The sequence below is a fragment of the Mus musculus genome, chromosome 2, assembly GCF_000001635.26.
Source record: "Mus musculus strain C57BL/6J chromosome 2, GRCm38.p6 C57BL/6J".
NCBI lineage: Eukaryota > Metazoa > Chordata > Mammalia > Rodentia > Muridae > Mus > Mus musculus.
The window spans coordinates 165,856,483-165,882,621 of record NC_000068.7 but is presented as its reverse complement, the minus strand read 5'-3'; the positions used below and the strand labels follow the sequence as shown (position 1 = coordinate 165,882,621).

The following is a 26,139-nucleotide window of genomic DNA, read 5'->3' as shown; positions in this document are numbered from 1 at the left end:
TCTAGTGTTCAGGCAGCTGAAGCTTTGACATCAGTTGAAAAAGGTTCACTTAGTAAAGAGAGACGGACTAAATTATCAACTGGGCAGTCTGTGTGGGGCAGGCCGGTGTCGCCGAGTCAAACACAGGTGGGGTATAATGTTCTTTAAGCAGTGCCTTAGCCGCACACAAGTTCTGTTACTCTCTTTATTCTTATCTCCTTGCTGTAAGTGGAAATTACAAACTGAGTTTCTTGAGGCCTCTGCAGATCCAGTGGCTAGTCACCAACCTCCTGGTTTGCCTCTCTCAGCCTTTGCGTAACTTCTTGGGCTGAAAGGAAACTTGAGGGCAAAGCGTTTGTCCTCTAAGAGCACGCATTAAAATGGCTCCTACAGGTTTGGGAAGCCAGGATCTGTTTGTGAGTGTGAACCTCAGCCAATTTCCCAGCCCTGACTCAAGCTGGCTGCTTTTCCTCGTGGCCACCACAGTGCCTGGGGTTGGTAAAAAGTTAATTGCTTTCGAAGTAGCATTCTTTTCCAGTTACTAAAGGGGGAACTAAAAAAAAAAGTCTGCATTGCAGTTGGACCGGGTGGGATCTTAGTGCAGGCCCACAGATTAGCCCAACGGGGTTCCCCTTTCTTCCTGTTCTCTTAAGCCAGCAGATTTAGGGGAAAGGTTAAAGATTGGCATTTGCAGTGGCCTGAGTAAGGACTTCTGGAAATTTCTACCATTTGTTGTTGTTGTTCCTTTTAGGAAAAGCAGGTGGCCAAGCTGAGGAGTCTCTTGCATTCCATCCTTAGGACTCCCCCATCCCCCACTTCGCTTTCCCTCATCCAGGTGGAGGGTTCAACACTTGTGCAGATTGCCGAGGCGAAAACCAAACGGATGGGCTGTTTTCCTTTTTCCTCCTGCCTTCTTGGTCCCCAAAGAGGATGCACAGCTGCAAAGGGACAGATACAGACACTGATGCACGCTCGCTCTCTCTCTCTCTCTCTCTCCCCCCCTCTCCCCCTCCCCCTCCATCCCACTCTCCCTCCAGCTCCCCTACTCAACTCTCTCCCCACCCCCACCCCCATCTCCTTCTCTCCCTCTACCCCCTTCCTCTCCCTCTCTTCTCTCCCCCCCCCCTTTCCCTTCAGTGACTCCCTCCCTCTCACCTCTCAGCCTTCTCCCCACCCTCTTTCCCCCGTTTAAGACCTTCTGAGATGGGTACGCCATTCTGCTTTGGGAGATGAAGTGGCATTCATGTGGGGGGAGGGGAGCAACTGCTTTTATTAGCTCCAGAAAATGGTCAGTGCTCCGTCTTAACTAGGAATTAATTACATATAATCACTCACTAAACTTTCTTCAGGGTTTTTTTTTTTTCTCCCTTCCCCTAATTGTAGAGCAAGAACATTGCAGAAATGTTGCAGCCAAGTCTAGCTACTTTAATAATCGACGACAAAGATTTGAGTCAGAAAGAAAGCACTGAGTTCCCTTGGATTATAAATTAGAGATAAAAAGAATGGCCTTCCTCTTTCTTCCAGAGCCTGTGCAGCATCCGGTCCTAAGTAAAAGGTGTGTGTGTGTGTGTGTGTGTGTGTGTGTGTGTGTGTGTGTGGTGCCATATTTTAGAAGGCTGGGTGCTGGTGGTAACCCTGGAGGCAGGCTATGTTTGGGAAGTCCAACCTACTCAAATGTGTGATCTCTTTTGTTTCTGTTTGCTTTCTTTCCCCTCCTGGCTCCTCTGACCGAGGCACCCGGTTGCCAGTCCCTGGATCTCTTTGCCTCTGGTTGACCCTGAGAAGAAAGACACATTCAAGGGGCCCCCTCTCCATGGCTCAGATGCGAAAGGCAGTGGTGGGTTTAGAAGCCTTCATGGTTGTTCTTCAAATGCAAAAGCAACTCAGGAGTTACCCTTGGCCTCAGGTTGCTGGGCTCAGTCGGGCTGCCCTTCCCCCTCCTCGGCTTCAGCTCTCCCTTCCAGACAAACAGGGAGGCCCTGCCAACGCTGCAGCTCGCAGGCTGCCAGGCCGGCCTTCCTACCCGGATCACCTACCTGCAGGCCGGCTCCCAGCCAGCGGCCAGGCCTCGCCCGGCTCAGCCTTGGGCATGGCGCCCTTCTTTCTCCTAGGTGCTGAAAAGGTGTCACCTTGAAGCTCCTTGCTCCTAGTGCTAGAGGGATTCTGAAACTCTCAGACCTTAGCAGTCAATAACATTGGCCACCATGAGGCTATTATTAATAGTTCGGCCTGTGAAGGGGGCTTTTACAAGATGCATTGTTACCCCTGCCCCCCGACTCTGTGTGTGTGTGTGTGGGGGAGGTGGACAGAAACCTCTTTTGTGAGAGTCTTCCGTGGACTTGGGTCAGTCCTCTGTAGATTTGAGGGCTGTCTGTCCTTGCTGATCCCCGGCTTCAGGAGTGGCTGCTGTTATTTGGTGGTGGCAGATTTTAGGCTCACAGACTTTCTACATTTTTACCCTGGCCTCAGACAGAGGTGCAGCCCTGTAGCTTTGGCGTCTTAGATGCCTGCTGTTCTGGGAGATTTCTTATTCACCTGGAGAAGTGATGTGGAGCTGTGCTGCTCTGGACTCAGAAGGGCACACGAGCTTCCTCCCGCTGCAGCCTGCTCTCTAGGACAGATCAGCCTTGCAGAGACACCTGTCTGTCTTCACATTATGCCAGGGGACCGCGTAATTCCTAACCTTCCACTCACCTCAGTGCAGGGTAAGGGGGCCCCAGCACAGTCTCCCGAGGAAGGCTGGACGCCTGAAAGGGAAGGCTTTTCCTTAGGAACCTGTGACTTCACTAAGTCTCCCTGCCACTGACTGCAGTTTGTTGTTTTTTTTTTCCCCCCTTCCTTCTTTTTTTATTCTTCAAACGTTGGATTGTTGGTGTCCTTTGGTGGAGCGTTTCCTAGTTCTGATGTTTATGAAGGCGGCTTTGGAGCTAGCAGGGCTCCTTAAACATGAGCTCAGCTATTGAACACACTGCTACCATTTTAGTTCAATACAGGAATGAGGCACTGTTGCCAGCCGCCATTTTAAGAATCCTGCATAAATAGCTTAGCTCCGATGACTGCCCGTTTTAGGTGAGTGATTGCAGATTTGCTAACCGTCCCCCCTCCCCCAATTAAAGGAATTTCTTTGCAGATTGAGAGGAGCATGCTTGGTTTGGTTTTGTTTTTGTTCCTTCCCCCCCCCCCTTTACATCTCGATGCTGACGGTGGTGACATGGGGGGAGGATGCTGTGGCTTGGGTATCAACTATTTCTTACAGTCTGGACCCTTTTGGTCTTTTTGAATGAACGTAAAACCTAGGGGAAGCGCTTGGGACTGGTTGCATGATTTCCTGAATTGCTGTGTGATATTCTTCTGACTAGGGCAGCGAGGTCTTGTGCATGCTGGTTCTGTGTTCTTGCTGCCTTACAGATTGTTATAAAGTCAAGCCGTAAGGACACTTGGGAGAAGCAGGATCTGCCTATTGTATCTCCATCCAGGATCTCCCCTAACACCCTGTCACATAGCGAGGCTTTTCCTTCTCTCTTACCCTTTTGGAACCAAGTGTTGAAGGGGTGAGATGCCTGGGAAACCCGGACCATCCCTGAGTCCTCAGAATGAAGAATCAGAAGGGCTAAGGGTTCCTGGAAGGACAGGAGTGCAGAGTAGCGCATATGCAACTTTTAATTGCTTCTTTCTCCCTCCCCAGTGCGTGTAGGTTTAGAAGCCCAGATTTCTTGCTCAGGGAAGGAGTTATGTGGGAGTCTTCTTTTTGGGCAAGGGGACGAGATGGACTTGACCGTGTTGGCAGGTTTTGGTTCTTCTTTCCGGTGCCTGAAATGTAGCAGTTTGTGGATCCCCCCAGCAAGTGCGTTGGGTAAATATGAGCTTAGTCCTGATGCTCGTGCCTATACAATGTATGCAACTAGTTGATAATTTTTTTTTTTCCTTCTTCTTGGCTTATTTCGCTCTGTTCTCTATGTGTCCATTCACCCTTTACCAGACCTTTACAAAATAGAAATGTCAGTTTGGAAATGGGACTTGTGTCTTTGTGGATGGAAATGATCAGGGTTGTTGGATTCTAGCAGTCGGGGCAGAGGGCAGGCTGTGTGGCAAACAGGGGTGCGGGCGGGCGGGGGTGGGGGGTGGGGGGGTGGGGGGTGGGGGTGGGGGTGGGAGGGGAGCGGCTGCATATGCTAAGACTTTTAATGTGTTAATGGCAAAAGTTCAAAGTATTTTCTCCAGCTGCAGTTTTCTTTCTAAAGATTGTTATTTGGCTGCCCGCCCCCTACTTCCACCCCACAATCTCTAAACAGCTCTTAAACTAAATTGCCCAAGATCTGTGGGGGCATTTGGAAAGATACGACTCTTTCTCATCAGCACTTTTGATATGATTATTTATAGTTCTTCCTTTCCAGTAACACACCCGGGCTTAACCCTGAGCAACAACAACAACAACAGAAAGAAAAAGCAAAAGAGAAAGAAAGCCGAGATTGTGGTGTGGGCAAAGGGTAGGCCCTCAGATGTGGCTGTTCAAAATGACTAGTTTTGAATTTTGGTCTTTGCTTTTGTAAACCAAGTATTCTTTCTTTCTCTTCCCCCACCCCCTTTAAATTCAGACACTGCAATCGTCAATGTAGTCAAATACAAGTTGTGCACTTGTGCGTGCATGTGTGATGTGTGTGTGTGTGTGCACACATGTACTCGCACAGATGGGGGTTGCCTTTGAAGGGATGGCTTGCAGTTGTGGGAAAAAGATGGTTTTCCTCAGTAGTGCTGGAAGATTCTAGGCTCAAAAATTGATGGTGCTGTTGCTAAGTCAGGTGGCTGTGGCGGTCACTTGTGATGCTTGGGGAGATGAAACAGCTTACCCCCCACTTCTGTTTCAGAATTGATTATCTTAAACTCAGCAGCCACCACGAAACTGCTTTGCATTTTCCTTGCTTCTCAGCTGCATTCCTGCCTGAAGTATTCAGCCACGTAATTGTTCTCTTCAGTGCGGGTCCTCTTCCTTGATCAATACACCTTTGACTGTTTCCATCATAGCAGAAATCCTTCAAGTGGGTCTCCAGTCTTTTGTGTGTGTGTGTGTGTGTGTTGTATGTTAGCTCTGAGATTCATAATTGTTTCTTTCCCCACTGGTACTTTTCAGTTGGAGCACAAATTAGTGTTGTACCTCATCGCTCGTTCAAAATATGGGCGGGATCCATTTTTCATGCCTCATGCTAGAGAGGGCAACAGAATGCCAGTTGCTAGGAAGATCAAGGTTATGGGCTGTGCTTTTAAAGTTAACCATCTACCTCACCTCTGGCTGCAAGAACCGCCCTTTCAGCAGCACCCAGGCAGATGACCAGTGTGGTTCAGGCAGTGTTTCTGAGTTGCAGGTGTTCTCCTGAAGCTGGAGTAGAAGGTGCATCTTGTCCATGTCCCCTGGATTGTTCCATGTTGGTGACATGCTCAGGTCTGGCAATCAGGCTTCTTTTGAGAAGGATCACCTGTGAACAATGTGTCATTATCTCCTTGGTGATTTGGGACATTGGTCTCTCTACAGATAGATGCAGACTAAATGAAATTGTTACCTAGGCTCTGTATCAGAATGCTAAGTGTGTTAATTTTCAAATTTAGACCCAAACTACCTTTCTCTCTCTTCTCTCTTGGGACTAGTTAAAGTCAGGGGACTCTCAGCTCCTGTCGTGTGCAATAATCTTTTCTTTTTCTGCCTAGTTCCTGTCTTGAGTTTTGTCCTCCCCTACACACCTGGAGCTCTCCCAAACAGGACTCCATCTTACCCCAAGCTTCCAGGCTGGAGGCTGCCTTTCTGACACAGAGCACGGGACGCAGACAGCACAGCCTTCTCAGCTGTTTTCCTCTCTTGCCTTCCCAATGGAAAATTCCAGCCATGTCCATTGGTGATGCGCCTATTTTCTTCTTGCTGAACCCTGCTCTGCTGGGATGGCACCTAGAGCGGTTGCTTAGCATCTCCCTAAAGCAGCATCTTGGAATGCCTGAGACATTCTAGCACTTGCCTATAACAGCAGCTCTATCTGCTTTTCCTTCTGCTTGGCTTGTGAAGTGTTAGGTTGACAGGGCCTGCTCTGTTGAACCTGTGTTCCAACGGGGAGGCAGAGAAGGTTCTGGGTGACAGACCTTCCTAGCTAAGGGGGGCCTGCCTTTCTCCTTTCTTAGCCCAGCTTTCCACTCAGCCTGCGTCCTTTAAATAATCCTTCCTCATTCCACTCTCTGTGCTGAAGTGTAATTAGTCACAGTTCAGAAGGAAGCCATGCCTGGTGGGATTGAGACTGCCCAGAGACCCTAGGGTCCTGATGCCTGTGATAAAGGCTGCTAGAATCTGGCCATGTTTTTCTACTTTGTAATTTAACCGGTATGTCTTTCTTTTTTTTTCACCCCATGTTCCTGACTCACTGGGGAGCTGTTCGGTTCAGGATGGGGGAGGCAGGGAACCACTGGTAGAATTCTAGGTGCCTCCGAAAGGTTTCTCTAACCTACCTTCAGTGGCTCCCTGGTGTTAGCAATGAGAGACTTGCTAATTTGAAGGCTGGGCTCTTTAGGATTGAAGCTGGTAGGTGGTACTTGAGTTTCTAAACTAAAAACCACGTCCCTTACAACCTCTTAATGAATTAGGTACGACGACTGAAATATTAATTTGACTTTTTAAGAACGTATTTTTAGTATTCTGGTATTTTAAAGAAGTCCTTTGGCATCTTTGCACTTGGTTGAAGTCAGGTGTGTCCCCTCCCCCACCCCCCACCCCCTTTCCATAAGGAAGGATGGCCCTGAGAGAAGGCGGTTTTGCTCTCTGGCTTCGCAGCAGCTGCCCCCACAGAGACCATTTGCAGCCTACCCTAACATACATAATCTATTCTATTTCAGCTTGGCTGAAGAGGAAATAAAAACCGAGCAGGAGGTGGTGGAGGGAATGGATATCTCTACTCGCTCCAAAGGTGAGTCAAAAATCTCAGATTATCTACTGCGACCTCCAGGAGAGGGGGATTTCTTTTGTTGTTGGAGAGAGGTGACACATGGCTCTCTGAGCCGCCAGCCGGCCGAGACACTGTAGGGTCTTTTGATGGATGGACCTAATTTCTGGAGACATGGTTCAGTCTAACGTCCTTCCCTGCCCTGCCTGTGTAGGTGTGCCGACTTGCCCGGCATTGCCCTGTGGTAAATTTTGGGTGTGTGTCTGGGGCTGTGGGTGCCTGCCCGCCAGTCTCTTTCCCAGAGCGATTCTCACAGGAGTCTAAATGTGCTTTCTGCAGACGCCACTGAGGTCTGCAGCTGTGGCAGGCTTCCTGATGGTAACAGCAGGCCTCTGGGCAATCGGTGGGGTGGAGTGGACCAGCTTCATTGGAAAATGGTGGCCTTGGTTGGCAATTACAAGGGAATGAGGAGGCCAGTGCCTGTGTTGGGAGCAAACCTTGGTCTCTTCTCTGTTTATTCTGTTTGCTGAGAGGGGGAGCCTGTAGTGGCCTGGGCCTGCCTTGCTGCTCAGTGAGAGTTTGTGGGGCACCCCAAGGGGGGTATTTGCTTGTGCCTTGGGCGCTCTGACCAGCAGCCCTTTGGAGGACTGTCACGGGTTTGCCACAATAGCCTAGCGGCTGTGCTGAGCTGGTCTGTTCCCTCTGCTGCAGCTCCAGGCTGTGTCTGGGAGGTGGGAGGGGCTGCGGGGAGGGTTGTTACAGATCCTTCCAGGAGGAGGCTCTCATCTGGCCAGGAAGTCATAAAATAGCACTTCCTAGAGGCGCCTGAAAGAAAAGAGAGCATCCTAGAGCTTTAAAAAAAAGAAAAGAAAAGGCGGTCTATTATTTGGGTCAAACTAGGGGTCAGGTGGTCACACAGAGCTGGCTGGGAGGAGGGAATGGGAGGAGGAGGAAGAGGAAGAGGAGGAGGAAAGAGGAAGAGGAGGAGGAGGAGGAAGAGGCGAGGCTCATTGGCTTGTCCCCTGCCTCAGCTGTCCCAGCATGTATAGGTCATCTGAGTTTCATTGTTCCAAGTGGCGAGGAACCCAGGGAGCTGGGGCAGGGTGTGGCTTCCCACCAGAGCCTTTGCAGACAGTCGGTCAGGACTGACTGAGGCAGCCCCTTGAAGGCCTGCTGCTGTGATCAGGATTGGCCTATGAGACGTGTTCTGATGACACGGGACAGAGAAGAGAGGATGAGGGAGAGAGAATCCATAAAGAGGGGGGCCGGGTGGTGTTGGGTCTTCATCTTTGTCTGTCTGTCCATCTGTCTTCTGTTTACTTCCCTTTCTTTTTCTTTTTGGAGGCAGGGTCTCACGACACAGCTCTGGCTGGCTTAGAACTCACTCTGTAGATCCTGTTGGTTTTGAACTCACAGAAATCCACCTGCCTCTGCCTCTGCCTCTGCCTCCTGAGTGCTGGAGTTAAAGGTGTGTACTTGCTATTTCAGGTGCCTCCTACCTAAGGCTGTCTAGGATAAAGGTACTGGTATGTTTGAAGGCTTGTGGGACAACACAGGAGCCTTCTAGTGTTTGGCCTGTCTAATCCCCTTCTGGGGTGAGTGGTACCCCACCCTGCAGGTGAGAACACCAGAGTCTCTAATGGGTGTTCAGTCAGGGAGGCTGTGTCGAGACTTCCTCATTCCTGGACTCTCCTCAGGAGGCAGAGTAAAACCTCCAGAAGGACCACAGTCATAGGCCACCAACTTGGGAAAAGTCCCCAGGGACCTGCCTGTCTTGCCCACTGTGGAGACCTTTTCTGTCATTACACACCAAGAAGTGCCTGGTTCGTAATGAAATGCTGTTTTCCCTCTGTCTGCTTGCCAGCTCTGGATGACTTCCCCAGGGCACTGAGGACCGTTCTGTAGGGCTGAGGGGATGGCTCAAGTGGGAAAGTGCTTGCTGAGGCCCTGAGGTCATGTCCAGAACTTATGTAAAAATCCTGCCTTGAGTCTCTGGTCTCAGTGTGAGGCCTCTGGGGAAATACAGTGGGTGGACAGACAGACAGCACCTGAGTAAGGCCTGAGGTTGACCTCGAGACTCCATCCGTGTGTGCACGTGTACACAGGCACCTGTCCTCACTCAGGTTATCTTCCCTCCACCCACCTTCTCGTATCCTTCTGCTTGTCGTCTCCAATGTCACCAGGACCTGCCTCTCCATTTCCCTGTGACACCCGTTCACCTGTACCATCTCTTCCCAGCTTTGTTCCCTGTGTCCTTCTGTTTGTCCTTGGGAGTTTGTGTCTCTGTCTTTCTGGAACATGCTGTCCTGGGTTCTGGCAGCCTGCTCCGGATCACACAGATTCAACACAGATGTTGCTAGAAAGGCTTTCGGTGGCTGTCCATTCTGAGGGAGCCGTTCTCCCCTTTTGAGTCCTGGTTTTAGAGTAAGCTCATTTTAAGAGTTTTAGATTTCAAGAATCCTTATGCAGCCCTACTTCACCCCACCCCCCTTCACCCCTCTCTAGGCTGCCTGCTTCTGTCCGACTTGGCACATCTAAATGTCCTGGATTTATAAAGCCCACACTGGATTCGGACTTCCTCAGTTTTCCTGGCAAAGGCCCCCTTTCTCTTCTGGAATGCTCTTGTGACGCTCTGTGACACTGACTGTCTCCTCAGTTTCTCAGACCTTTGTTTTTGTTGACCTTGACATTTTCCAAATTGTACTAAAAAAAAAAAAAAAAAAAAAAAAAGGTGTGTGTGTCTGCCTGCCTGCCTGCCTGCCTGTGTGAACAGAGGCTCATGGTAGCTCATGCCAGCCTTAAACTTGCCATGTAGTCAGGGGTGATTTGCCTGAGTGCTGGGCTTACAGGTGTGTGCCACCATGTGAAGGTTATGTGGTGCTGGGGACGAGACCTGGAGCTTGTTAATGACAGTGAGTGCTCCCCACAGAATATTCTTTACAAGGAAATCACTGAGCCACATCCCATGAGCATGGGGGTTGCACCCCTCCTCCAGGACAGCGTGTGACGGCGTTAGAATTCTGTACAGTGGACATGATGTTCCCTTATGTCTGTCTCTCCCCTCCCACCCACCCCAAAAAAGGGTTATTTATTTATTTATTTTTAAAGATTTATTTATTTATTACATGTAAGTACAGTGTAGCTGTCTTCAGACACACCAGAAGAGGGTATCAGATCTCATTACAGATGGTTGTGAGCCACCATGTGGTTGCTGGGATTTGAACTCTGGACCTTTGGAAGAGCAGTCGGGTGCTCTTACCCACTGAGCCATCTCACCAGCCCTTATTTATTTATTTTATTTGTTTGTTTAATTTTCTGTGTCTGGGTGTTTTGCCTGCTTGTATGGGTATGCCTGTGTACCTTGTGTATGTCTGGTGCTCACAGAGACCAGAAGAGGGTGTTGGATACCCTGGAACTGGGGTTATAGGTGGTTGTGAGTCATATAGGAATCGAACCCAGGTCCTCTCTGGAAGAACCAGTGCTCTTAATTGCTGAGCCTTCCCTGCAGACCCCTCCCTAGGTGCTTCATCGTTCTTCTGTGTAATTGCAGACCCAAGGATCATGCATGAGCTCTTGGGGTTCATCCATTGCTGCTTACTACTGATTGCTTTCACTGGGCTGCTGGGAGCGCTCTGGGTTGGTTCCGGGTATCCCTGGGCCAGCTTGTCTTCACGGTCTCTGTCTATTTATGACCATTTATGTTCTGGTTTCGTCATCTTTATGGTCTGCTTTGGGCCCTTTTTGAGACAGTGATCTTAGAAACCAAGATCCTGGTGTGCTGGGTACGTGTGTAGATGCTGGGCTGTCTGCTTCTAGGTTAACAGAAGCTGTGTGTTCTCACAGTTGCTGCTCCTGTCTGTGTGGGTTTTTTTATTTTTATATTTTGCACATGCCTTTTTGTGTCTGTGGTGGCTAGCCATGAGTTCATGTGCTTTGTCTCAAAAAAAAAATCTATCTATTTTGCAGTTTTGCGCGCATGTGTACACATACACATGCACGTTCTGTTATACATATGTAGAGACCAGAAGACAGCTTGCTGGAGTTGGTTCTTTATACCACGTGGTACCCTGGGGATCAAACTCGGATCTTCAGTTTTGGCGGCAAGCACTTTTTTACCCAATGAGCCAGTTCACCGGCCCTTAGCTCCTTTCTGTTAGTGTGTGGGCCACTTGCCTTCCTTAGTGTGGCCATCTCAGCACTGGGGAAGCTGGCTCCTCAGGTTTGCCTTTTGTGAGCTGCTTTGGAGTATTTTTAGGCTGACCTGCAGTGGACAGTGAAGACTGCTAACTCAAGTGTACACTCAGTAGACCCTGACCCACTCAAATCAATGGGGGCATGGGGAGATGGAGAGATGGCTCAGTGGTCAAGGTATGTGGTTGCTACTCTTCCAGAGAACCCATGGCTCACAACTGCCTATGACTTTAGCTGCTTGGGATCCAATACCTTTCTGGTGGGGCATATACATGTGTCATATACACACTCAGATACACACATACACACACCTACATTTAAGAAAGATACTTGACTATCTCCAGCTCTCTAGGGCTCTCTGTCATTATTCCTATTGCTATCCTGGGCTCTTCTGCCTATTGCTATTCAAGAGCACACCATTTTCTCCAGAAGGACCTTGACCTCCAAGTGCATCTAAGAGCAAGATAATGTGGCGCGCGCGCGCGCATGTGTGTGTGTGTGTGTGTGTGTGTGTGTGTGTGTGCGCGCTGTATGTGCCCGTGCACTTGTCTGTGACTAAGTATGGCTTGTTGAGGTAGCTTTGGAGATCTTTCTCTTGTTCTCCATCTTACTTTTGGTGACATGGGATGACCGAACCTGGAGCTGGCCATTTTGGCTAGACTGTCTGACCATCATGCTCCTGGTTAGTGTCTGCCTGTTTTCACTCTCCCCCATGATCTGGGGTTATATATCCACCTTCCTGGGTCTGGCTTTTCACATGGCACTTTTTACGGGTTGCCTAGCTTTTGCTGTGAGTACTTTGTCCACTGACCTCAGAACTTTGATTTTATTTATTTATTTATTTATTTATTTATTTATTTATTTAATTTTGGTGGGGTCTCACAGATCCCAGGTTGCCTTCCAACTTGTTATGAAAGTGAACGTGACCTTGAACGTCTGATTATCCTCCTGCCTCTACCTCTCAAGTGCTGGGATCTCAAGTTTTCCTATCACTGCACCATACCTTAGAATGTGGAGCTGCCAACTACATAGAGTTTTTACCCCAGGCCAGAGAGCCAGACTCCTTGGTTCCTGCTTGCCCCTGCCAGAGCAGAGCTATATTTTATGGCTTAGTTTTCCCTAAGTGGGATGGGAAAGTTCAGGTGAGCTTTGCTCGCATAGGGTGCTCAGAATGGTATGTGAACAGGAGAGCGCCCCCAAATCCCAGCCACGATCAGATAGACGGAGAACAGGGAGATCTTCCTGGCTATATTTTTGTTCTTGCTCTAAGAAGAGGCTGTGGAGGTAGATGTGTCCATCCAGCTTGGTAAGCTGTGTGGGGCTGCCCAGGGTTAGTTACCTGGGAACCGGGAAATGTCTGTCTGTGTGTGCATGCGGACACAACTCCAAGGACGGAGTGTTGTTCCTCCATTACAGTGGTTCAGCCTGTTGACCTGCTGGCCTCGTCCCGGCACTGCTCAGAATCTGAGGGAGAGGCCCTCTTGTTTCTAAGGGACTTTGTGCCAGCCCTTTGGTGGTCCTCCTTTGTGGAGAGGGGCCTGTTCTGGTTGCTGCTGTTTTAAGGGCATCTTTCTCTTAAGATATTCATTTCTTTTCAATTATGTGGATGTCTGTTTGGTATGAGCAAATAAATGTGTGTGCTGGGAAGGCCAGGAGAGGGCTTCAGATCCCTGGCTCTGGACTTGGGGGACCGTTATGAATTGTAGGTATTACAGATTAAACCTAGCTTCTCAGCGAGAGCGGTATGTGCTCTTAACTGCGGAGCCATCTCATTATTAATTACTATTGTTATTATTTTGAGTCAGGTCCTCTGGAGGTCAGACCGGTCTTGAATTACCTCCTAAGTGTTGGTATTAAAGGCGTGTGCTCCCACACGAGGCCTCAGTTTGCCTTTCTGAGACCCAGTTTCCTATAACCCAAGCTAACCTTGAATTTACTTTGTAGTGCTTTGTAGTGGAGGGTGGCCTTGAACTCTGGATCTTCCTGACTTCTGTTCCCAAGGGCTGGGATTACAACACCTCTGCATCCACATCAGTATGTATCTGGACACTCCTCTTTCTCAGTCACCTGAGTGTCATTTGGATTTTACAGCCTGAGCTTTGACCTGGGGCACTGAGGTTCATAGAGTTGAAGTCTGTTGTGGCCAAGCTATGACATTTGTGATGTGTTGGGGACAAGGCTTATCCCTCTTCCAATCCTGGTTATCTCAGAGGTCCCCAGTGTGGTGATCCAGGCTATGAACACTAATTGTCCCTTTAGGCCACTTTTCGTGTGGTTCTCCATGTTCAGTATTTCAGTCCCCAAAAGATAAGTAATTAATTAACTTGAAGAGAGAGGAAGAGGGGCACACGTGTGCCATATCCCCCCCCCCCAATCGCCTCCCAACCCCTGTACCACCACTGCTAAGTGTGTGTGTGTCCTGTGTGGGTTCTCTCTTTCTGTTATGTGCAGCAGAAGTGGTCAGTTGTCTCATGGCAGGAAGGCTGTTGGTTGGGTGTGGCTGGCTGGCTCACCAGCCTCCTCGGGAACAATAGGGTACAGGCCATGTGTCCTGTGGCTGCCCTTTGGCTGCTGTCTAGACACTCCGACCCACCCTGGCTGGCTCCACAAGTAAGAACAAATTCCTCCGGAGATGAGGTGGGCCATCTGGAGAAGCTCAGGTCTTTTATTCAGGGCCTGATGCTGTGTGAAGTCCAGCTGGCACTGGGACCTCAGAGTCGAATTGGTAGAGAATTGGTAGGAATTGGTAGAGAGGCGACTGGTTGAGCCCAGGGCCTTGTGCTTTCTAGGCAGGTGCTCAGATTTCCTAACCCCCTCCCTCTTCAGCCCCCAGCTGAGAGTTTGGCTTCTTGCATTGATTTTGGTGTATGTGTGTGAATGTCTTTGTGCCACATTGTACGTACCGAAAGCCAGAGGAGACTTTGTGAGATCTGCTTCTTCAACTATGTAGGCCCCAAAGATAGAAAGAACTCAGTCCTTAGGCTTGGCAGCAAACATCTTTATCTCCTGAGCCATTTCCACAGCCCAAGAACATAAGAGCTAGCATAGGCTTTCCTCAAGCCTGCCACAGATCTCCAAGAGTTAATGCTTTCTTTTCTTTCTTTGAGCTGAGATGTTTTTATGTTGCCCAGGCTGGTCTTGAACTTACATGCTTAAAGGGAGTAGGGACAGTGTGTCAACATACTTTGGAATTCTTTGTTTATATTTTTGTTCAGAGGTAGGCTCCTACCGTGCAGCCCTTCTGGGCATGGAACTCAATATGTGGAGCAGGCTGGTCAGTGAGGTCCTCCCGACTTGGTCTCTGGAGGGGTTGGATGGAAGGCAAATACCACCAACCCTGGTGTGTTTACTTACTCGGACAACTTTTTCTCCTTCTACTCTGTGGTCTGTGGGTCTCAGGACTTGGGAACTCAGGTTGGGTGGTGGGAGAAGATGCCCTCGGAGCCATCTTAGCTGACCTAGCTCTGAATTCTCAAATCCTATTCCCGCATCTCGTCTGCAGGGCTTTTAGGTTCTCTGAATATCAATCAGCAGCTCTCTTCCTATGTGATCACTTATTATTAATAGGGTAGTTCCCGAGTCTATTGCTTCCTTTATATCATCCTTGGCATTTTCCAGAGCGCGCACTTCTCAGGAGACAAAGCCTTCAGGCTTTCAAGATGCCAGGGTGACATTTGTGACCGAGGGTGACAGTCTGCTGTAAGCCATTCGTGCATAAATCAGAAGCACCATCTACCAGGAGTGCTGGCACAGTGAGCGGCTCCTGAGGTCTCCCCAGGCGCCGGGCAGTGTTTCCTTCTCACCTCAATGATTCTTAGCTCACTGCTGTGACGAGTGTATTCCCATTTCACAGTCTAGGACACTGAGGCTCGTGAGGATGAATGAAGTGGCCAAGTAGGGCTGGGGGGTGGTGTGGTATCAGGTTTTGTCTTTTGCTTTAAACATCTGAGTCACATCCCTTCAGGGCCAGCAGGGATACCCATAATGGCTGCCAGCATAGGGAAAATAGGGGGCTTTGATGGTTGGGTGGGGGATCTACCTCACTGCTCAGCGCCAGGAATTGGGCTCACTGTCTCTTTGCTGGGATGAACCTGCCATTTTCTTGCAACAGTAGCTCATTTAGATGCAGAGATGTTTCTCTGTGTAGACCAGTTTCTCAAAGATTGTTCATGAACCCAGAAAGTCACATCAAGGGGACGGAAATGGCCCAGGGCTGTCATTTTGCATTCTCTGTGCAAGACTGGTCACAGCACACTTCCTTGCAGGAGTTTGGCCATAACTGTGTGAGTCAGACAAGGCCCTGCCTCAGAGGCCAGAAACCCGGAGTCTGCCGCAGCCTGGTGTACTCCCTGGATGGAGGCTCCCTGTTCTTTAGGCCGCTTGCATCTTGATCCTGCTGCGTGTACATTTTGTGGGCAGAGTGCTGGTGTGCAGCTGTATGGTGTCTGCATTGTGTCACCAACGCAGGGGAACGGTCCCCTCGGAAACCGGGCGCAGATGTAGCGGAAGCCCAACATATTAAAATCCCAAACACTGTCATTCTTTGTGAGACTTGCCTGCGGGTGGATGTGTTTACAGAGCCAGGATGCTAGAGAAGTACAGTTAGAACAATTTGTTAAATAGTCCCAGACCTTGATTAGCACAGGACCCTCTATCTTTCTCTGTTGTGTGTAAATTAAGACTTTCACAAAGGGATTGAATGTGAGCAAGGCTGTGAGATAAGAGTCCTTCTGTCATTTTCAAGGGATCTCTAAGAAAACAACCATCAGTGCTTTTAAGCCATGGCGCAGAAGCGCCGCTGTGAGGTTTCCTTTCAAGAAACGTTGGTAGTTTAAACTGTCCTGACTCTGACATCTCTGAGATCCCAGGAAGTGCCAGCCCTGCAGTGTTTAGTGGCAAGTCTGTGTGAGAGAACTCTCCTCCCTAATCAGGTCTAAATTATCCCAAAATGCTGAAGCTCTGATCATGGCTTTCAGACTAGAGATTGGCGGCCTCCTCTTGGCAAGAGCGACCCTGCTGTGTCCTTGTCTCAGGAGCATGGAGATTACAACCTGCTCTTTACAGGGGCGGTGCTGATCTGGATTCCCATCCTCGTTGTTTAGCAAGGATTTTACTCACTAAAATTGCCCGGCTGATGCAGTTGAGCTCTGTGGTTGACACAGGGAAACTTCACCTGCCCCATTTTTGAAGCCCCGCTCATAGTAATGTCCAGTTTGTTTGTTTGTTTGTTTTTATATGAGTACACTGCAGCTGTCTTCAGACACACCGCAGAAGAGAGCATCGGATCCCATTGCAGATGGTTGGTTGTGAGCCACCCTGTGTGGTTGCTGGGAATTGAACTCAGGACCTCTAGAAGAGGAGTTAGTGCTTTTAAGTCCCCGAAGTTTATTTATTAATGGAGAAGACTGTCATCCCAAAGTGTTTCCACCCTAAAAAGAATGTCCTTTTTCTTCCTCCAAAGGTCTTAGAACAAATGTACCAAGTGGAGGGCCTGTCTCAGCATCTGGGCCTCTCTTACCAACCAGACATTCAAGTAATCGTTTTTTTTGTTTTTTTTTTTTTTTTTTTTGTTTTGTTTTTTTTTCCGGCCTCACTCACTCTGGCCCCTGCTCCAGCCATATTTATTTCATGTATGTGAGTACACTGTCACTGTCTTCAGACACACCAGAAGAGGACATCAGATCCCATTACAGATGGTTGTGAGCCACCATGTGGTTGCTGGGAATTGAACTCGGGACCTCTGGAAGAGCAGTCAGTGCTCTTAACCACTGAGCTATCTCTCCAGCCCTCAAGAAAGACTCTTTTGGTTTTTTGAGACAGGGTTTCTCTGTGTAGCCCTGGCTGTCCAGGAATTCACTTTGTAGACCTGGCTGGCCTCGAACTCAGCAATCCGCCTGCCTCTGTCTCCTGAGTGCTGGGATTAAAGGCGTGCACCACCATGCCCGGCTCTGGGAGTGAGTCTTGTTGCTCAGGTTGGACTCTCGAGGTTTGTGGGATCTGTAACCTAAACATTTGAATGCCAGGTGCGCTTTGACTTGGAATCCTACTGTCTTAGCCTCCAGAGTATCTATGATTACGGGATTGTGCTCTGAGGCTGGGCAAGAGAGCCTGAGGTACTTGGGGGTGGGGTGGTGGTGGTGGTACTGAGGCCTTCTACGTGTTAGGCAAATATTATTACTGAGCTACATCCCAGACCAACTTGTGGGCTCATGTGATCCTCTTGCCCCAGCCTCCAGAGAGCTGAAACTATAGAGCAAACCCATTGTACCAGGCCTCTGCTGTCTGTGAAAGGCTGAGCTCATCTCTTGGTTGAAAGACAGAGTCATATCTGCTTATGATGTTGCCTGGAACATTCTGGAGCATTCCTCTATGTGTGTGTGTGTGTGTGTGTGTGTGTGTGTGTGTGTGTGTGTGTGTATGTGTGTGTGTGTGTATGTGTGTGTGTGTGTGTGTGTGTGAGAGAGAGAGAGAGAGAGAGAGATTGGCCCATGGCCTTGTGTACTGGCAAACCTCCCTGGTTACTATTGATGGGCCCATTGCTGCAACCCTCATCGCTGGCCCTGGCCTGCTGGGCTCACTGCTCTCCTGCTCCCCTCTGTGCCCGATTCACAACTGACCTTTCAAATTCCCTTGAGAGCCATTTCTGGCTCTCAGGTGTTATCAACCTCTCTCCTTTCCAGGTTTAGTTTTTCTTTTAAGGGTTACATTTGATTGTTTATTTTGTGTGTGCAGACATGGGAAAGTCAGGCGGCCTGCTTGTGGGAGCTGGTAGGCAGTTCTGCCTTCCACCAGGTGGGTCACGGATTGAACCCAGGTTGATGAGGCTTGGTGGCATGCGCCTTACCTGCTGAGCCATCCTAGTTGTCCCCCCTTTCCCCCTGCATCTCTTTGACTCCCCCTCCAGGTTTAAGGCCTCAGTTGAGACTGCACCCTTTTGTGGCTCTCTTTCCGTGCACACACAATAGGCACACTGAGCCTGACTTTGTCCGATGGTTGGAACTTCTACCCTAGATCATGAAGGCAAAGGCAAAGCAGCCTTTTGGCTGGGGAGGTGGCTTCTTCTCTAGCAAAATCTAGTGCCTGTGAGTAATTAGTAGGCCCCGATAATTTGTCCCTGAAATGGTCAGCCTCTCTGTCCCTCCAGAGTCACTGTTCTCTGGGACATGGCCCCTCCTTTTTCCCAGTGATCACCGGTGCTCTGCCAACTCTCTCTTCCCTGAAGATGGGCTTTGGAGCAGGGACTTAAGGTCTTTCCCTGTGTTGCTAACCCCCCACTTCCCTGTTCAAATCACAGTGTTCCTGAGCACTTGGCCCTCCTCTGGCTGCCTGCAGGTCCTGTTACCTGCTCTTGTCTTTGTGACCCTGCCATGCTGGTCTCTGAGGACCACCTTCTTCTTCCCTTTCTTGTATCTCCAGATACCTAGGCGTGTCCCCTCTGTCCCTGTGGTGTGTGTGTATGTGTGTGTGTCTAATGAGTGCTTCTCTAGCCTTTTGTTTACACCTATACCTGTCTTGTGATCAGGAGGAAATGTGGCATGGTGGGAAAGTAGGTGTTCCAGGATTCAATCCCCAGCATGGTAGAAACAGCCCTAACTAAAAACACCCCAAAACATAAACAAATCCAAATGAACTTGCAGACTCCCGTAGGCTCCAAAGTCAATGCTTCCCTCAAAGGATCCTGAAAGGAATTAGCTTCGATCTGAATTTGTGTACATACTACAGACTTGAGAATGTCCAAGGCCTCTCACTGACTTGGATAAGGTCATAGAGTCTCTCAGGCACATAGGATGAGTGGGTACTTTCTCCAGTGGCCTGTCTGCCTGCCAGGCCCTCTGGAATGGCAGCTGCTAGTTCTGTGTGATTGTTCAGAGTTGCCTAAGGACAGCCACCTTTCTTTTCTCAGTAGCTCCAGCCCCATGTCTAGTGTGTGGGGGCTAAACACGGCAGACTTCAGTGACGTCCAGGAGGTACAGACAGTGTACGGGACACCCCACTGTCGCTGTTGAAGGCTATATTGCCATGCTGGGGTCTCCAGGGAGCACTGTGCTGGGGTACAGGTGGGGACACCTGGGCAGGTACTGCAGGGAATGGAGGAAGCTTCTGGTTTCTTGGTCAGATGTCCTTGTGACTCCTCTTATTTGAAGTCTTTTTCCTCGTCTTTCCAAGTGGGCAGGGCTTGATGCTTTTCTAAAAATTTAAAAGTAGTACCCAGCTATGGATGGAATGGGTTAGGCAGATCCTCTCAGGCTCCTTTCTCCCTGACATGGCCTGATCCCCTCTGGTTTGTGGGTCTCTCTCTCTCAGCAGCTCTGAGCTCCATTATTTATTATTCGACTTGTTATTGACCCAGCAGGAGCCCCTCGTCCTCTGCAGTCTGGGGATTGCCTTTCAAACCATATTGACACAGGGCCACTCCAGCATTATGAATGCTGAGACAGGAGGATCATGAGTTGAAAGCAAACCTGGGCTGCATAATTGTAGAAACCCCGCCTTTATTAAAAAATTTCCTCCCAAGCCAGGCTTTATATTCTAGTGCTTGGGAGGCAGAGGCAGGTGGATTTCTATGAGTTTGAGGTTAGCCTGGCAAGACAACATATGTTGTTACAGATAACATAATAAAACAAGTTTCAGGCCAGCCAGAACTGCACTGGCTGAGTTGTGAGAATCTGTCTCAGAAAACAAAAAAACAACCCCAAAATAATTTTTCTCAAGATTTATTTTATAAAAAGATTTATTTATTTATTTCATGTAAGTACAGTGTAGCTGTCTTCAGACACCCCAGAAGAAGGCATCAGATCTCATTATAGATGGTTGTGAGCCACCATGTGGTTTGCTGGGAATTGAACTCAGGACCTCTGGAAGAGCAGTCAGTGCTCTTACTCATTGAGCCATCTCTCCAGCCCCTCAAGATTTATTTTTATAATTTAAATTATGTGTGCATGTGTGGGGTGTCTGTGTGAGGGTATGTACACATGAGTGGGGGTGCTATAGAGGCCAGAGGAGTCAAACCCCCTGGAGCTGGAGTTACAGGGGTTTGTGAACTGCAGTCTTGGTGATAGGACCTGAACTTAGGTCTTCTGGGAGAGCAGCCAGTGCTCTAGCCACTGAACTATCTTTATAGCCCATCTCAGAGTTTCTTTACCCACCTCCACTTGTCACTGTGCCCAGTCAGTCAGACATCCATCTTTCAGGCCCCTGTCAGCCAGGCTGTGTGCCCTGCAAGGCAGCTGAGACCAAGCTCATCATGTTCTGGAGGAGACACACCGAGGCTGCGCATGTGAGCCGCCACAGAGGGTGTCTGACAGTCCTCAGGAAGGAGAGTCGTGGAGAATGAAGAGCCCACAACTTCAGGGTATGGGATGAGGAGCCTGCAGGCTGGGGTGTCGGGGAAGGCCCACTGGGAGGTGACATTTGAGCCAAAGGCTGATTGATGTTAACGACTGCGGAGGAGACTGGCTACAGAACATGGAGGGAGGGGCGAGCTAGATGTAAAGAAAGCATGACTGATTTACCCAGAAGAAGGAGTTTATGAGGGCATTGGATGAACGGAGCCGGATTACTTTATCCACGGCCTGGGGCTGTGAGGGGATTGGACAACTAGAGCCAAGCATACTTCGTCATGGCATGGGCTGTGAGGGGATTGGAGGAGCAGCGTGAGTTTGGCGCATCACTGCATGGGACTGTGCGGGGATTGGACGAGCGGAGTGGAATAGATCTTACCTCATTGTGGCACGGGTGGGGTGAGGCTGCTATGCGGGGATTGGATGAGCGGAGCGGAATTGATCTTACCTCATTGTGGCACGGGTAGGGTGAGGGTGCTGTGCGGGGATTGGACGAGCGGAGCGGAATTGATCTTACCTCATTGTGGCACGGGGTTGGGTGGGGGTGCTGTGCGGGGATTGGACGAGCGGAGCGGAATTGATCTTACCTCATTGTGGCACGAGGACTGTGAGGGGATTGGACAAGCAGAGCTGAGAATATCTCATCATGGCATGGGGTAGGGATGACGACTCTGACTCTGTAGCCCTTAGGTAGCCTAGAACTTTCTGTAGCCCGGGGTGGCCTTACTTTAACGAAGATCCCCCTGCCTCAGCCTCTTGAATGCTGGGATCACAGGTGTGAGCCACCACTCAGGATTTAGGTTTAGCATTCTGAATGGGTAATTAGAAGTCTGGAGCGCAGAGAGTAGCTGCCTCTTTTTAGTTTGTTCTCTCATCAGGAGCCTCCTGTGCCTTGAGAGGAGCACGCATTCAGAGACCTCCATCTGGGGAAGAGTGGGAAGGGTGGGCTGGGATGATGGGGCATAGAAGCGGTTCAATCAGGTCAGGAATCGAGTCCTGAGCATGCAGGGGCTTTGGTGAACCGAACCGGCCTGTGAGGTTTTACCAGACGGGCTTGCTCTTGCAAGCCATGGTCGGGACACAGCAAGTTTTGGGGAAACTGGTTTGAGGTTTCCCCTGTCTACGGGGGTGGGGGGCGGGGGGAGTGACAGCAGTGACTCATGGTCTTCTCCGTGTAGAAAGGCTCTCTCTCTCTCTCAACTCTCTTTTAAGATTTATTTATTTATTTGAGTACACTGTAGCTGTCTTCAGACACACCAGAAGAGGGCATCAGATCTCATTACAGATGGTTGTGAGCTACAATGTGGTTGCTGAGAATTGAACTCGGGACCTTTGGAAGAGCAGTCAGTGCTCTTAACTGCTGAGCCATCTCTCCAGCCCTCAAGACTCTTTTGGGTTTTTGAGACAGGGTTTCTCTGTATAGCCCTGGATGTCCTGGAACCTACCTTGTAGACCAGGCTGGCCTTAAACTTAGAAATCCGCCTGCCTCTGCCTCCTGAGTGCTGGAATTAAAGGCATGCGCCACCATGCTGGGCTTTCAAGAAAGACTCTTAATAGTTGTAAGGGAACCCACAGGGACAAAGAGACCAAGTAACTTTGGATTCAGTGCTGAACTAGATGGCGTAGCCTGCACACCCAGAGCTACGGCTGTGTGTGCGTGTGCGTGTCTGTGTGTGTGTGTTCTAAGCATGGTTTTCCTCATGGAGCATTAACTGGTGGTACACAGAACTGAGATAGCCAGGCTCTGCCTGGGCAGGAAGGGTTTAGAGTGCCACCTGGCCACGGTGCCTGCTGGGATCAGCTGTAGTCCCATCCTCATGAGATTCTTGTGTCCCCTCCCTTCCTTCCCTGGATTGAACTATGTGAGCCCTACCACTGAATTATGTCCTGGTTCTGGGGGAATTCTGAAAGTAGTCTTTCGTAAATAATAGCTGTGATATTGGGAGCCTGAAGAGATGGCTCAGTGGATTAGAGCACTGGCTGCTCCTACAGAGGACCTGGGTTTGATTCCCAGCAACCACATAGTGGTTTACAACCACTGGCAACTCCAGTTCCAAGGGATCTGATAGCTTCTCCTGGCCATAGTCCATGTGGTATATGCACCCCCCCCAACATAATATAAACAAATTATTTTTAAAAATAGCCTTGGCCTAAAATGAGCTCATTCTGGGTGAGAAATAGAGAAATTACTCTTTGGTCCTGCCCTCTCTCCAGCCTGTATCCACAAGCCCTGGTCTTTCTCCTGTCTACCCTTTTTAAAATCCTTCCTCTGTCAGTCTCTGAGGCATCTGGGTTTACTAGTTAGTTTGTCCTCTAGGCCTCAGTTACCATATTCACAAAATGGGCATACTCAGCCTACCTCCTGGCAGAAGGAGCTCCCAGGTGAGAGGTGTCCAGTGCTGTTGCTGCCATCTTTGGCTGTAGTCCTGAGATAGCAGAGCCTTCCTTTCCTGGTTGTCCAAATACCTGAGCTTGGATTCCCTGGATCTCCTATAATGCTGGAGCTGTTGTTACATCATGTTCCATGTGGGGGTTGTGACCCCAGTGGGACATGTGGGGGTTGTGACCCCAGTGGGAGGAGGGGAGTGGGGGCTGGGAAGAGGAAAACCCCGAAGCTTTGGCATACACAGCAACAAACAGGAGATACACACACACACACACACACACACACACACACACACACAGACATACACAGACACACAGATAGCTAAATGAGTGAATGGGATTAGGAAAAGGAATCTGTTTCTTGGTTTCTTAAGTTTTCTTCCAGGCTGCAAACTCGGGTTCCTGTGATCCCTTGTTGTGCACTCTGCTTAGTTCCTGGCCTTTCTGTAGGGCCTTTCTGCATGCCCTAGCCCACGGGATTCCATTGTCTGGCTGCATCTCCCTGCTGCTTCCTGTGTTTGGCTGCTCCAAGCTTTGCTGCAGGGCCACTCTCACACCCAAGCTCTAGGGACCCAAAACATCCCTCTCACCGGGATAATCTGGGCCACATTCTGCGACTAAGATAGCTTGCCCAGATGAGCACGGCAAGCTGCCTGCAGGGCCTGTCCCTTCTTCCTTGTTTTCTGGCATTTTCCTTGTCCTCATTAGGGCGACTTTTGGAGCCTGAACCCTTCTGTGCTTGTGGCGAGCATGGCCTGGCTCCCAGCAGCCCTTCTTCCTTCTTCGTCTGACCCTATGAATCAGTAGGCCCTCTCTTGCTGCCACCCCTCCCCCCTCTGTAGTTTACAAGCCACAGGCCCCGGGGCCTAGCTCTGGGGTGGGATGAATGTGTTTGGTATCAATCCCAGAACCTGTTTCAGAGCCAGCAATGTTTGGTGGGCACCAAAGGAAGGACCTAGCTAGGTACCCATGCTGGAGGAAGTCTTAGGACTGGGAGGTGTGCAGTACTGACTCTGTCTCTCTCTAGCCTGGGACACTTCCCTCCCCCCCAAAGCTGAATATGAGGAAGGCCCAAGCTATAGCCACTAGTCTGGTGGTTGAGGGTTAAACACAATTTGTCAGCCTCTTTTCTTGGCTGATAGCCATTTCTGTCCTGCTTGGTCTTTTTGGTGGTTGGCATTTCACATATTGATTCGATGCCTGGAGAGGGTGGGGGGCACTGTAGAGACAGATCCGCAGGCTTTCTTCATGGCTGAAAGAGCGTCACAACTAAAGGGAGTCGGAAACCCCTAACCAAAAAAAAAAAAAAATTAAGAACATGTTCAAAATGCAAATCACCTCCCTTCTCCCACAGCCACCATGTCCTCAGAACCACAGCGGTTGTGTGTATTTATTCCAGTCTCCCATAATAAATGGCTCTTGGGCGCCGTGCACGGATGACGTCCTGCACAGCCACACGGCAGCCGAGGGTGATGAATTAGATAGATCTAAGGCCTGTGGATACGAGGCCGGCCCGGCTCTTCCTGGCCTATTGCAAAGGTGTCCTTGTGTTGCCGGGCTATCTAATGAGTCTTAAGACCAGAGCTGGCCTGGTAAGTGGTGACTCTCAGCTTGTGCTCTCGGCTTCCTCCTCCCCCTGGGAGAGGCCGCCGAGCAGCCGCCGGAAGCAGGAATGTCTGCCGCCGGGAGCTTGCTACTGTCCTCTTTTGGAACAGAGGAGCCAGGCTCTCTAAGCGGCCAAGCTGCCTCTATGGCGGGTAAGTGCCCACCCCCCTGAGCCATCTGATCCTCACTTGCTGGTGTGGAAGCCGCCAGGTGAAGGGACATTTTTCTCCCAAGCTGAGTGTGACCTCTCTCCTCCTTCCACGCACTTCCTGGTTCTGGGTGAGAAGCTGCTGGGCCTGCTTCCTGCAGAGGCTGCTTGCCTCTGGCTCCAGCCCTGGAAGGCCTGCGCTGGTACAGCCTGATCCTGGGGTCTCTGAGGGCCTAAGCCGTGTTCTTTTGTGAGAGATGGGGTCATTTAAAGAGCTCTTGCAGTGCTCTGGGTCCACCTTCCCACCACAGTCTTTGCTAGAGGGACAGTTTTACCCCAGCCCCCATCTTTGCATCTGCTTTTTGCCAGGAGGAAGTTCTGGGCTTTTTGTGTCTTTATGATGTAATTACCCATTGGGGAGTGCCAGAGATTCCTGGGGAGGGAGGCCCTTTTGGGTACCTGCTCTGTGTCTTCTGGAATAGCTTTGGAAATGATTAACCAGGGGCTCAGCCTTGCCACTTCTGGGAGAGCTGGCCGCGGGTGGTCCCCCTTTTGAAGTAGGCAGCATTGTGGCTGGTAGTTTCTGGGAGTTCTGCCTATGTGGGCACTTGCTGTGCCCCAGCTGCTTTAGACCCAGAGGCCTCTGCGGTATCCAGGATCTCTCCAGCGTGTGCAGAGTGATTGGAGTCACGTACAGGATCCATTTTGCTTTCCACTTGATGGAGGCCGACATTTTTCATTACTTTGAACTCGTGGGATTGATTTAGGACGCTCTTTGGAAGAAAGCTAGCTCCTTTTAGACTGGGTAGTGAAGGGAGAGGAGGAGGGACAAGAGGAGGAGGGAGAAGAGGAAGAAGGGGGAGGTCTTGTTTCTTAAAAAAGACATTGGGGCTCTAGAGCTGACACATCAGATAAGAGTGGGTGCTAGAAATTGAACCTGGGTCCTCTGCAAGAGCAAAAGGCGCTTAACCACTGAGCCATCTCCTCGGCTCCTTTTCCAAAAACAACGACAAGACAACAAAACACCAAAGGACTTTTTTTCAGAAAGTTGTTTATTGGCATGGGGCCAGCCATGTGTTGTCAACCTCTGTCCCACTGGTCTTTGCTCCTGGGTGCCAGTGGGCTTACTATCTGCATCATTATGGAAATTTGACACCCACAAAAACACACAAAGCACCCAGTTTTTAAGCCGCAGTCCCTTTCCCCCTGGGAAACCCAGCTCCCTGTGAAGTGTGTCGCTGTATAGACCCTGGGGCATTGGGGGTGCCCTGACTCAGGCTCAGGGTGTGGATGTGAGCGTGGGTGGTGCCTGGCACATCGTGGTTTCTTAGGCTTAGTTGGAGATGGGAAGGACAGTTGTAGGGTAGGGTTCAGGAGTCTCTAGTCTCATAAGTTAGGATCTGACACAGCCTGATAAGGTGAGGAGGTGTGTGGCATTCCCAGAGACCACCTTTGAGATAGCATCATATTGGAGGCTCAGTTTGGGCGGTCCGTGCTCGCATCCCTCCGCCTGCAGTTGGAAAGCAAATGGGTGTATGCTAGAGGCACGGACTCCAATCTGGTGCAAAGGCCTTGT

General features: G+C 49.9%; 1 protein-coding gene and 1 long non-coding RNA gene across 52 annotated transcripts in view; one reads left to right on the top strand and one right to left on the bottom strand.

The window, feature by feature from the left end:
* Positions 1-26,139, top strand: part of Zmynd8 (zinc finger, MYND-type containing 8) — a 114,830-nt gene that overhangs the window by 16,360 nt on the left and 72,331 nt on the right. For 26 of the 51 annotated variants that reach the window (NM_001252584.2, NM_001363020.1, NM_027230.5 and 23 more), the window contains one exon: positions 6,847-6,917. In NM_001252584.2, coding sequence (NP_001239513.1) covers positions 6,847-6,917 — 71 coding nt within the window. Of the gene's footprint in view, positions 1-343; positions 474-1,153; positions 1,535-2,353; positions 3,049-3,091; positions 3,833-4,143; positions 6,338-6,392; positions 6,536-6,846; positions 6,918-20,275; positions 20,437-24,094; positions 24,568-26,139 lie in introns of those variants that run through there. The other 25 variants (XM_006499408.4, XM_011239510.3, XM_017317954.2 and 22 more) reach the window with 21 other exon arrangements.
* On the bottom strand, positions 171-1,214 carry Gm11465. Its single transcript, XR_003953963.1, has 2 exons — positions 1,135-1,214; positions 171-917 (listed from the first exon to the last, which is right to left on the bottom strand). It is a non-coding gene; the product is annotated as a predicted gene 11465 (long non-coding RNA).